General features: G+C 62.0%; 2 protein-coding genes and 2 long non-coding RNA genes across 17 annotated transcripts in view; 2 read left to right on the forward strand and 2 right to left on the reverse strand.

Annotated features, from left to right (window-relative positions):
- The window catches only part of SIX5 (SIX homeobox 5), a 4,571-nt gene extending 4,230 nt beyond the window's left edge, over positions 1-341 (reverse strand). Inside the window, exon 1 of the mRNA XM_006911871.2 lies at positions 220-341. Coding sequence (XP_006911933.1) covers positions 220-341 — 122 coding nt within the window. The remainder of the gene's footprint in view (positions 1-219) is intronic.
- A 314-nt stretch (positions 342-655) lies between these two features.
- On the reverse strand, positions 656-11,677 carry DMPK (DM1 protein kinase). Of its 13 annotated transcripts, XM_006911808.3 has the most exons (16): positions 10,447-11,677; positions 8,644-8,700; positions 8,092-8,185; positions 7,786-7,869; positions 7,605-7,700; positions 6,908-7,056; positions 6,451-6,544; positions 5,957-6,163; positions 5,613-5,876; positions 4,924-5,009; positions 3,633-3,744; positions 2,794-2,936; positions 2,594-2,706; positions 2,377-2,423; positions 1,990-2,079; positions 656-1,649 (listed from the first exon to the last, which is right to left on the reverse strand). In XM_006911808.3, exons 1-16 carry the CDS (start codon positions 11,103-11,105, stop codon positions 1,497-1,499), a joined length of 2,448 nt encoding a protein of 815 aa, XP_006911870.2. In that variant the 5' UTR covers positions 11,106-11,677; the 3' UTR covers positions 656-1,496. The 13 variants fall into 13 exon arrangements, with proteins under 13 accessions (XP_006911870.2, XP_006911872.1, XP_006911873.1 ...); XM_006911810.3 differs by lacking the exon at positions 8,644-8,700 and having other exon boundaries at positions 1,990-2,075; positions 5,628-5,876; positions 8,092-8,183; XM_006911811.3 differs by lacking the exon at positions 8,644-8,700 and having other exon boundaries at positions 5,628-5,876; positions 8,092-8,183.
- On the forward strand, positions 2,064-4,582 carry LOC107195673. Of its 2 annotated transcripts, XR_003046297.1 has the most exons (3): positions 2,064-2,716; positions 2,874-2,992; positions 4,008-4,582. It is a non-coding gene; the product is annotated as an uncharacterized LOC107195673 (long non-coding RNA). The 2 variants fall into 2 exon arrangements; XR_003046296.1 differs by having other exon boundaries at positions 2,064-2,992.
- LOC112479674 lies at positions 5,759-7,713 on the forward strand. Its single transcript, XR_003046298.1, has 3 exons — positions 5,759-5,870; positions 6,360-6,826; positions 7,585-7,713. It is a non-coding gene; the product is annotated as an uncharacterized LOC112479674 (long non-coding RNA).
- Positions 11,678-11,683: the final 6 nt, after the last annotated feature.

Genomic DNA, 11,683 nt, shown 5'->3' on the forward strand with positions numbered 1-11,683 from the left:
CCCCTTTCGCCCTCCCGATCTTCTCCCCCTGCCGATTCCGCGTCTTTCCCCCCAATGCCAGGCCCAGCGTCCCACTAGGGTCTCTCTCCCAGCGTCTGTGTTTGTGCCCGTCCCCCTCCCCGTCTGTCCGTGATTCTCCCTTTGTTTTCCCTCCGCCTCAGGCCGCGCTTTTTGCCTCCCCCCGCGTGTGCCTCTGGCTCAGGGCCTCAGTTTCCCCACAGGGACAACGAAGAAGATAACGGGCCGTCCGGGAGGGCTAAGGGCGCGAAGCCACCTCCGCCCCGAGACTGAGCTGCACGCCTCTGTCTCCAGGGCCCTCCGAGGGCCCCCACACTCCCCATCTCGGCCTGCGCTCCGCCCCTCGGAATTCCCGGCTCCGCAGGGGGGCGGGCCTGGCGCGGAGAAGGGGCGGAGAAAACGGGTTAGAAAGTTTGCTGCAACTTTCTGGAGCGTAAGTCCCTGGAACGGATGCGCGTGGCCCGCGCAGGCGCAGTGGTAGGAGGATTGCCAGGGGCGCGGCTGGCCCAGCCCCCTTCTTCCCGTGCTCGGGTGGCACAGCAGGGCCACAGCTAGACAAGGGGCGGTGCCTCTGGGTGGCCCGTTCGCCCTCTTCTATTGGTCGGGTGCTGGAGCCACACCCCCAAGTCCCCACCCCCCACCCCTGATTCGTCAGCTTCGCCTCCCGCTAGCTCCCCGCCAGGCCATTGGCCGCCTTCACTCGCCTTCTAATTGGCCCACTGAGCAACCTCTTTCCCGCAATCAGGGACACCGAGGAGTCAGAGCTTTTGGGCAGACGAGAGGGCCTTTTATTCGCGAGGGTCGGGGGTGGGTGTTGTAGGTGGGGGGAGACAATAAATACCGAGGAATGTCGGGGTCTCAGTGCATCCAAAACGTGGGGTAGGGTGCTGGGGTCTGGGAGCCTGTCAGCGGGTCGGAGGATAGGTCAATAAATACCCAAACCGCCGGGGCGGGCAGAGCTGGCTGTGGCTCCGAGAGTAGCGTACGTGAGGAGGGCGCGGGAGGCCCCGAAAAAGCGGGGCTAGCAAAAGCTAACGGCTCCCGAGCGGGCAGGGCTCGCGCTAGACGTTCTCCGCGGGAAGAGAACGTTCCGGGAGAGCAGGGCCTCATGCACAAGGATTTGTGGGTTTCGAGCCGATGTGGCTGGGGGTGCGTGGAGGGTGAAAAACTGAAGGCCGAGACCCGGCCCTGCTGCCTTCTCTAGATAGTAGTTTGCCCATCCGCGTCGCGACTTCGGCCAGGCCAGATGGGAAGTGGTCCGCGATTCCCCCCAGCAAGTAACAGCGCTCCGGCCGCGGGCCCGGCTCCTCCCTCCCCGGCCGCCAGGGGGCGGGCCCGGATCACAAGGCTGGAGTTGGGGCGGAGACCCGCGTTTAGTGGTGTGAATGGGGAGGTGGTGGAAGTGGTTTCTGGGCCAAACCCAGGCCACTCAAACCTCCAGCAGGGCCCTAGTGGAGGGCAGGCTGGGCTTCTAGGGTTCAGGGGGCGAAGGCGGCTCCTGGGCGGCGCCAGACCCTGGCGAGATGGCCTGCGCAGGCCACCAACCCAGTGCAGCCCAGGGCGGCGGCACCAGCCAGTGCAACGGAGAACAGGAGCAGGGAACGCGCCTCCGATAGGCCAAGCCTAGGGACCTGTGGGCGAGAGGGTGGATCAGCGCCAGCGACACGGGCCCCTGATTGGCTCCTGGGACTCGCCCTGCCTACGCCCATAGGTGGGTTCACAAATCCTCGCACTCGCTTCGCGCCCCCGACAGCGCGGGCAGCGGTGGTTGGTCGGCTCTCAAGCCTAAAGTCTTGTCCGAACTCATCATTGGCTTCTTCCTAGCAGCCTGTGTTGATTGGCTGCCCGAGCACCCTCCCTCCCCGCGGCTGCCCAGCCGAGCAAAGGCACAGCTAAGCCGAGCGGCTTGGGGTGCGTGGAGCGAGGCGCGGGCGCGGTGGCTGACGCGAGGGTGTGAGCAGCCGGACGTACCCTGGCAGGGAGCAGCAGGTGGCGGCGGTGAATGGGGCTTGGCCCCACCAGTGGGCACTGGCCCAGAGCCACGGCCGGGGGGCCATCTAGCTGGAGAGAGAAGGGACAGGTGACCCGATCCGAGCCCAGCCCCGCCCAGCCGCCTTGGCGGGGGCGAGAGATAGCGAGGGGAGCCGAGGTTGGGCAGGGAATCGAGGGAGATCCCGGGCGGGATTTGGCAAGAGGCCCGAACTGAGGAAATCTGGTGGATGTGGGGCTTGAATGGAAGCTGTCTGCCGCCTGGAACCCCGAACGGGTAGGGTGAACCCTAAACTTAGACCGGGAGACAGGGATGGGGTCTGAAGATGGGGCAGTAGGCTTGACGCAGGGGAAAAAGAGGGGTCTTACATGGGAAGGTGGATCCGCGGCCCGGGGACTGGGGACCCCCGTGACAGCTGGAAGGAGAAGAGAGAGGCGTAGGGCGCGTGGAGTGACGGAGGAGGGCGGAGGGCGGTGGCGTGGCGTGCCCCAGCCTGGGCCCCTGGCCCTCCCCCAGGTGTCTGCACACACCCGCGGGCCGACCTCCCCCAGCTCCCTCTGGAAAGGGGGCGAACGAGAGACTGACCAGCCGCTGCCTCCGCCTGCAGCCCCTCGGCCTGCAGCCCCTCCACCCGCTCTTGCAGCTGCCGGACGTGCGCCTCCAGGTCGCGGTTCCTGGCCTCGGCCTCGCAGAGTTGGCTGCGGGAAGGTAAGGACCGTGAGCCCTTGCGGACGGAGAGACGGGCTGCTAAAGGGAGCGACAGGCCCCGGAGCCCGGACCCAGACCTGGCGAAGTTCTGGTTAGCGGTGCGGATGGCCTCCAGCTCCTGGCTCAGGCTCTGTCTGGTAAGCACCTCCTCCTCCAGGGCCTCCTGGAGCTCCTGCAGGGTCACCCCCGCCTCCGCTGGCATGGCGGCCGGAACTGCGGCCTACATATGGGAATCCGGCTTACTGCTGCCTGTGGCTCCTGGAGCACTCAAGACTTGTGCGTAGGTTCCAGGCCTGGAAAACTTCTGTCCTCTACCCCCCAGTCCTTAGAGCTCTTGGGACTCCCAACAGCTCCTGCAATGATCCCAGCCCCCTCCTTCCCTAACCCAGCCCCTGCCCGGTCTCCAGCCTTAATCCCTTCCACACAGGCACCAAAGGGCTGTGCCTAAAACACTAACTCAACTGGACCATGTCACGACCCTGCTCAAAATTACTCCTGCTCCTCTGTGCCCTCCAGAGAAAGCCGGCGGCCCCCAAAGGCCCTGTTTGGTTTGTTTCCTGCCGGCCTCTGCAGCCTCCCCTCCCTGTCCACCGCCCTCAGCCTCACTGCCTCCCTTCCCGGTCAGGAACAAGCCAGTGGTCCCCCGCCACGGGGCCTTTGCCCTGGGGGTTCTCTGCTAACCCATGGGTATTTGTCTTCCCACGGGCAGTCCTCCTCCTTCTCCGGGGCCCCCTCCCTAGAGAGCCCCCTCCACACGCCCTCAGCACCCTCTCATGTGAAGTCATGCTGTCTCTGTTCTGTCCTTCTGTGAGGAAGCTCCCAGAGCGCTTCGTGCTCCATGGGACACGTCAGCCTAGGAGTATGTCCCTTTCCTCTCGGATTCGTCCCTGACCGACCCTTTCCTCCAACAACTCACTGTTTCTTCCAGTGGTGGCACCATGGGCTCCAGGCTGGGCATTTGCACAGGTGGCTCAGGCAACAGCTTGGCCTCCAGTTCCATGGGCGTGGGGCCCGGAACCTCATCATCCCTGGGGAGAGGGAGTGGATGGGGGGGAGGGCCTGTGGGCACGGGGCAGCCAGACCCAAAGCCCCCATGGTCTGAGGAGGGGGAGGGGGCAGAGCGAAGGGAACAAATTGCCAGGTTGGTGTGACAGGTTCTCCTCTTGGAAAAGAAGAGGCCTGTCCCTGGCATGGCATCAGGCCCCTGGGACCTGCCCTCTCTGCACCTTCCACGGGAACTTGGGGTCCAGATACCCATGTTCTAGGGTCCGCTTATCTCCTCCCTGTCCAGGTGACCTTTGCACACCCCTCCCCTTAGAGCCTCCTGACAGTGAGGGGGACCTAATGAGGGGGACCCTGACCAGCTCTGGCCATCTCCAAAGGTATGGTCTTAAGACGGTGTGGATCCCAAGCCTGTGCCTCTAGACATCAGCACGACCCCCTCATACCCAGCTGCTCGGGGAGGGGGACAGACCCTGCCTACAAATACGAAATGGCAGTAACAGTGGATGTCCCTTCCAACCCAGCAATCCCCTCAGGGAACTGCATCTCCAGGGCCTAATAACCCTGGACTTGCGGTGGCTGTGCGTTCAGCCTGGATTCCAGCAGAGGGGACGGGCGAGTCCCGAGCTGCCCAGGAAGGAGAGTATACTGGGCGGGTGAGGAGCAGGTTGAAGTTCATTCACAGTAAGAAATGGCGTTTGCAGTACAGTGTCCGGTAACAACACAGACTGTGCACAGCGTGTCCTCCCAGCCAGGGGCCCTCACTGATGCTGAGCTTCCTCTTTCTCATTTATATTTGATAATTTACTTTGACGAGCAATGTATTATTTGTAGAATTCATGTTTTTAAAAGGCTTTATGGTTATGTGAGTGGTTCATTGAGTTTGTGACTTCTTATTTTCTAAGATTCTGAGGTCCCGTGACTGTGTACTAGAGACTTACACGTGGAAGGCTGGATGATTTGGAAGGCCGAATCTATGGCTCTGAGGTTTTCCAATTGAATCTAAAATTTCAAAGTACTTTTGCTCTGAGATTTGAAGGTCCTACAACTCTGGGCTTCAAGAGTCCTTGGTCCCAAGACAATAAGCTTTTAAGAATGATCCTGTAATTCTACTGGGCGCCGACGGCCAGAACATGGTAACTCGGAGTGGCCTCCTGGGGCCTCTGGAGCCCGCTCCTCACAGGCTGCACAGCGGTCGCTCTTACCTGAGGGCCATGCAGGAGTAGGAGTAGCCCACGAAAGGCAGGTTGACCCCCAGCGGCACGCCTTCCCGCATGTCTGACAGCGTCTCCTATACAAGAGAAGCACAGACATGAGGTGACCACCGGTTGTCAGGGCTGGCCCATCACCCCTTCTGTCTTGGCTTAAATGTCCCCCCTAAACCCCACTCTGACTTGTACTTCTCCATACTGTAAGTGGATGAGGAACCGGAGCTGACTTGGTTTGCGTGTGTCCCCAGCAGTGGCCAGGTCCAGGGCTCCCTGGCTGACCAAGCACTTTGGGATAGCTTGTGTAGCAGCTGGAAAAGAGATGCCCTAAGGAAGGGAGAGTCCTCTATGGTGCTTTCCTTCCTCTCGCCTCTCATCCTTCAAGGTCTGAGCTCAGACAGCCCCCTCTTCCAGGAAGCCCTCCAGGACCTTCCACGCTGGGTCAGTGTGCACTCCCTGCACTCCCCCATCTCGGCCCTGATCTCTCTGGAGTGTCACTGTCTGTGGTCAAGTCAGTGGCCCCCACTGGACTGTGAGTCTAGGTCACGGCTGGGTTCCCAGCACTGGGTCGGCATAGAGGAGGTTCTCTGGGAAAGAAATGATTTTAGGATCACAGGAGGTCGGCACTCTTCTAACCCCCTTTATGGAAGGGTGCGGGGGGAGTGGCAGGGGTCACAGGTACGTACCCCGCCCCCGCTCACCATGGCAGTGAGCCCATCCTCCACCACGTCGAAGTTGCACGTGTCAGTGGCACCTTCAAAATCTGGCGTAAAAGGAGGCACGCTGTCTCGGAGACCATCCCAGTCTAGGCCAAAGAAGAAAGGATGCTTCTGGAAATCTCCTGCTCCGTTCTGGCCCAGCCGTGTCTCCGGAGGACACAGCAGCCGCTGGATGAGGTCGCGAGCCTCCTCAGGGACCCCTGCATCAGCCAGCGGTAGAGACAGGTGCTCCTGCTCGGAGGGGAAGGAAAAGCGGCAAGTCAGTCTGGGAGCAGGTGCAGCGCGATCGGGGGCTCCTGGACCCTGCTTACGTTGTAGTGCACGATCTTGCCGTAGGTCTCTGCAGTGGAGTCAGCGTAGAAGGGCGTCTGCCCGTAGAACATTTCATAGGCAAACACGCCCAGCGCCCACCAGTCACATTCGGGCCCGTAGCTGCCCGTCCCCGGCCCGCCGCCCACGGCCTGCAGGATCTCTGGGGACAAGTAGTCCGGGGTGCCCACAGCCACCAGAGACCGCACCTGAGGCAAAGCAAGCAGAACCGGGCTCAGCCCTGCCCCTCCGGGCCCTGGCTCCGCCCCCTCATCTGAGCCACGCCCCTCGCACTTAGTTCCCGGCCCCTGCCTGTTCTAACCCTGAGCCAGGCACGCTTGAGCCTGAATCGCCTCCTTCTCTTCTCCAAATCCAGTCCTGCCTCCATCCTAGCTCTGCCCGCAGGTCTCAGCCGGCCTCCGCACTCTGAATCTCTGGTCCCGCACCTAACCCTACCCCTCATTGGTGACCCGCAGCGGACGGGTGCACCGCTCACCGTTCCATCCGCCCTCAACTTCAGGCAGGAGCCGAAGTCAGCCAAGCGGATGTGGCCACAGCGGTCCAGCAGGATGTTGTCCGGTTTGATGTCCCTGAGCAGAGGGATGAAGGGAGGGAAGGGGGTATGTCGGCCTCCCTCCCACCATCTCAAAGGCTCCGCCCCTCTAGGCGGCACCTCCTCGGGCCCCACCCTTAGGGACCAGCCTCTCCAATTCCCAAGCCTCCAGGCCCTGCCCTCAGGCCTCACCTCCTTGGGTCCCGTCCCTTAGGGGATTCTACAGTTCTGCACCCCACTCCTCAGCCCTGTCTCCAGAAGGACCCGACCAGCGTGGTCCCTCTCCAGGCCTCGCCGCCTCTGAGCTCCATCCTTCCAGGTACCCTTCTGGGGTCCAATTTTTGCTATCCCCTCCAGGCCCCGCCCTCAGACCCCGCCCTTCAGGCCCCGCAGTGCCCACCTGTGCACATAGCCCAGTTGGTGCACCGAGTCTATGGCCATGACAATCTCAGCCAGGTAGAAGCGTGCCATCTCGGCCGGGATCCGCTCCCCAAACTTGCTCAGCAGAGTCAGCAGGTCCCCGCCCACGTAGTACTCCATGACCAGGTACTGGGAGGGGGCGTGTCATGGGGGGGGTCGGTAGACCCCCTAGATGCCTATTGCTGGTAGCCCGGGATAAAGACTCCCAGAGATGACCCCACAGCCAGAGCCCCAAGAGAGCTCCAGAGATCTCCTAGGCCAAATTGGAGATACTCACCCTCCCTAAAAAACATTCTTCCAGGATGTCACTGAGCAGAGACACACACACACACACACACACACGGGGAAAAAGGACCCAGAGACCTCCCAATACCCAGAGGATGCGGTCCAGATACCCCCTGCCCAGTGGCCCCCACACAGACTCTACAGAGCTTTCCCATTCCAGGTATAGCGCCCCTGACGGCGGCTTTACGGAGCCCCCCAGAGTTAGCCCGGGAGAAGCGCAGTAAGGGACATCGGCCACCCAGGAAGGGAAGCCCGATCCTACCACACACAGACTCCCACAGGCACTTCACGGCAGCTCCTCCACCCTAGAACTTCCTCTCCCTGCCCGCCTCGTTAACTGACAGCCTCGGGGGTGGGTATCTGTCTCTCTAGTCACCAGGCCTGGGGCTCACCAGGTAGTTCTCATCCTGGAAGGCAAAGTGCAGCTGCGTGATCCAGCGCCGGTCTCCATTCACCAGCACGTCCCTCTCTTCACGGAAGCACGACACCTGCCAGGCACCCAGAAGAGCTGAGCGGTGGGGGGGACTTGGGGGAGGGTCCTTAGCGTCCTGCACATCCAGCCCTGCGCCTCACCTCGCCTCTCTTCAGCATGTCCCACTTATTCATGATCTTCATGGCGTACACCTGGCCCGTCTGCCTCATCTTCACCACTGCTACCTGAAGGTACAAACGGGGTGACAGAGGAGGAGGTGGCGGAGCAACATGGGGTATGGCAGCCACCCAAACCACGCCCACCCATCTCGCCACGCCCACTGGCCTCAAGCTCCACCCCCATCCTCTGCTGGTCTTAGGTTCTAAACTCATTCATCAATTTCTAAGGCCCCGCCGCAAACTCCTCTGGCCCGCCCCGCGGAGCAACCGGCACGGCTCAGGCCTCACCTCGCTGAAAGCCCCGCGTCCGATCACCTTCAGAATCTCGAAGTCATCCCTCTGCAGTCGGACCTCCTTAAGCCTCGCCGCGATGGGCTCCGCTGTGAGGCGGGGAGGGGGTGATGGCAACCAAGGGTCACTGGGACTGACATTGGAGAGGAGGAGGAATTCCCACCCTCTGTCCCTCAGTCCCCCTCTCTGTCCCTCAGTCCCAATTTCCCCTTCTGAGTCTCCCCTTAGGGCTGTCTGCCTCCCAGGGGCTTCCCCACATACAACAGTGTGAGGTTTGAGGGATGTAAAACCGTCCCCCTACAGAAAGGTAGGGTGCCTGGGAACCCCTTTTCGGGACAAGGCACTGGGCCACAGGGCTCTCTGGGAGCAGGGTGGAGGGGGAGGAGTCTGCAGAAGGGAGGCCCTGAAAAACATGGAAAACAGGCCCAGTTCTGACTGCTCCCTGGGCTTCAGGACCCACGGCTGTTGGGTGCTGCCCAAAGGGCCCAAGGCCCGCCCACTCCGGGCTTCTCCAGTCTGTCTTGGAACATGCAGTTTTACGTGGTTCCTCTAGGTTTAGAAGAAGCTGGCTCTTGAGCTACACTTTGGGAAACACTGGATTTAGGGATGGGGCCAGGAGGACCCAGAAAGGAAGACAAAACGGGAGTGACCAGCATCTGGGCTCCAGGCCGGTTCAAGTCTTCAGTCTTCTCCACTCCAGGAGGAGCACTCTGTTATGACTTATTTACAGATGGGGACTCGAGGCGCAGACAGGTGAAGTCATTTGTCCAAGGCCCCACGGCTAGGAATGTTTAACAGGGCATTTTGGGAATGGGGAAGCCAGGGGTGGAAGCAGAAGACTCAGGGCCACGGGAAGAGGGAGGCCTGGATCACCTGAGGGTGGAGGCCGCCAGGACCTCGGGGCAGGGTGGAGAGAGGGATAGGTGTGAGTAGGAATGAGGGGAGACACAAGGAGTCATGGAGGGGAGAGAGGGGCCCCCCACAGGGTTTGGGGAGAGTGGGCCAGTAGGGATGAACCAGCCAGGGCCCAGGACGGGGGAGGGAGGAGAGAGCCAAGACACTGAGCCCTTTTAAGGCAGCGGGAACCCAGGCCCCCTCCCCCGCGCGGCAGCCGGCAGGGGAGGGGCCGCAGGATGCTGCTCGGGCCACAAAAGGAATGCTCCTCACAGGAGAGCCAGACCCTGCCCCCACTTTAGGCCTCAGTTTACCCTGCCAACCAAACAATTGTTTGCAAAAGGGAGACCAAGAGAGCTGCTAAGGGCTGGGAGGAAGAGGGAGAAGGTTCTTCCAGAGGCTGAGTGGCCTGGCCCTTGGCCTCCACCTTCCCAGCTGTAAAACGGAGGTGGAGGGAGAGGATCAGGGCCTGGGTCCCAAAGAGATGGATACAAGAAAAAAAGCAGGAGAAGGCAGAGAGAGGAAACCCAGGGACAGAGAGCACTAGGGCCAAGAGCAAGCCACTGTGGGACCGACCAGTGGAGGGACAGTGGCAGGTGTCACAGAGACAGAAACCCTAGTGAGCCTGAGTCCTGGGCCAGGACGGGGTGAGGACAGACAACGAGAGAGGCTGAGGTTGAAGCATCTTCCCTCTGGACCTGTCTCCAGGGAAAGACCTGGCAAGAAGTGGCTTTGTGGGAGAGCCGGAGGCTAGACCTCATGAACTAGGAGAATTAATGAACCTGGGGAACTGGAGGGGAGCTCAAGGCTGACCCGGGAGGACTAGGGGGGACCAAGGCAAACCTGGGGCCGGGGGGAGCTCCTCCATCCAGGGAGTGGAGGGGTGCTGGGTGGTGCCCATCTGCAGAGCTGGTTCTCCCCCAGGGCCTGCCTGAGTCACTGTGCCCTCCCAGCGCCTGGACACCTGTTGAGGCAGCTGGAGAGGCTGGCGCCGAACACCTGCCCATCAGCCGCACCCCTGGCAACTGCCCCATCCTGTCCCTTCTGCTAGCCACTGTGCTCTGGGAAAGCAGGGTGGAGGGCCATGGGGCCCAGTTTGGGGTGTGTGGGGTCCTAGGAGATAGGGCTCCCAGCATGTCCCTAGGCCCAGACTTGAGGAAGGGAAAACAGGGGGACCATGGGAGGCTGTGCCCAGCCCAGCCTACCGCGGCGCCCAAGTCACGGTCCTGAGTCATGGCTGCCCTGGCCTCTGTTGACCCCGTTCTGCCCGGCCAGGGGGGCACAGAGGAGGGGGCAGGTAACCCCAAGACCCTAGCCCAAGCTCTGAGCCCCTGAGCAGAAAGCTCTCCCCATGTCTCTCCTGCCCAAGAGCCACCCCTGCACCCAACCCCGTCTCCTGCCTCTACCCTGTCCCTACCCCTTCCCAGTCTGGGGGAGCCCATGCAGGCAGGCACTCACCCCACTGCAAGAAGTCGGCCACGTACTTGTCTTGGGCCAGGTCGGAGGCGCCCAGCTCCTGGTGGACGCCCAGGAGAAGGTCGAGCAGGGGCTCCAGCCCCAGGAAGCCGGGGTCCAGCACCAGCTGCTGGAGCCGCCTCAGCCGCACCTCGGCTGACATGTTGGGCGGGCAGCACCATGGCCCCCTCCCCGGGCCTGGGGCTCGGGGTCCTCCTGTCACGGGGCCTGGCAGCCCCTGTCCAGGCCACGGGGCCCTGGCCGCATGTCGGCCTGTCCCTGGTTGTCCCCTGGGCCTCTCTGGCCACTTCTCTGCTGGCTGCAAAGGCCTCCTCCCCTTCTCCCCACCCCTTGGCCAGCCCCCTCCTGCCTCCCAGCCTTAACCCCTGGCAAGCCAGGCCCCCCCAACCAGAACATTTCAGTGCAATTGGGGGGTGGAGAATCTCAACTCTAGAACACTGCCCCCATGAAAAGGTGGAGCACAGAAGTGACAAAGGCTGAGGGTGAGCCCTCCCATTTTTCAGAGGGGGCCAATCGAGGTCCAGAGTGACCTGGTAACACCCCTCCCAAACTCTGGAGTTGGGGGAGAAAGGGGTGAGGCCTGGGAAGGGGGCAGGAGGCCAGTGCAGCTTTGTGGGTGACTCAGCCCCGGATTCAGACATTGGGACGTTTAAATTTAGCCTTCGGGCCCTCTGCTTTACACCGACTTGTTTTTGGCAGGAGGTGGGGAAGGGGTGGTGAGAGAATTGGGAAGTGAGGCCCTCAGGAGCCAAGACCAGGGGTGACCTGCTGGCCAAAGCCAGGGGGAGGCAAAAGAGACCCCAAAATAGCTCCTTGGCCCCTAGCCCACAGCCACGTTCCTGCCCAGGCTGGGATTAGAAACAGAAACATTTCGGGGGGTGGAGGGCGGAGCAGGCGCCGCTGGGAGGGATTTCGTTGTCCTTTCCAGGGCAGACAGTTCTCCCGGAGGAAACCGGGTCTCCGGCTGGTCCTCCGAGCCAGGCCCGAGGCAGCAAGCGGCCCAGACCTGCAGTCAAGGCCGCTCACTCAGGGCCTTGGGGCCTGCCTGGGGGACTCCATCTGAGCAGACCCTGTCTTGTCAGATTTGAAGTTGGGGCCTTTCCAAACAACTCTGAAAACTCCCACGGAGGACTATGAAGCGGGGGCCCTCCTCAGGGCTGGCGGGGCCACGAGCATGTCCCTCGTCCTGCCGGCTTTCCCGCTATTATAAAGGGGGCAG

The sequence above is a fragment of the Pteropus alecto genome, unplaced genomic scaffold (assembly GCF_000325575.1).
Source record: "Pteropus alecto unplaced genomic scaffold, ASM32557v1 scaffold194, whole genome shotgun sequence".
NCBI classification, from domain to species: domain Eukaryota; kingdom Metazoa; phylum Chordata; class Mammalia; order Chiroptera; family Pteropodidae; genus Pteropus; species Pteropus alecto.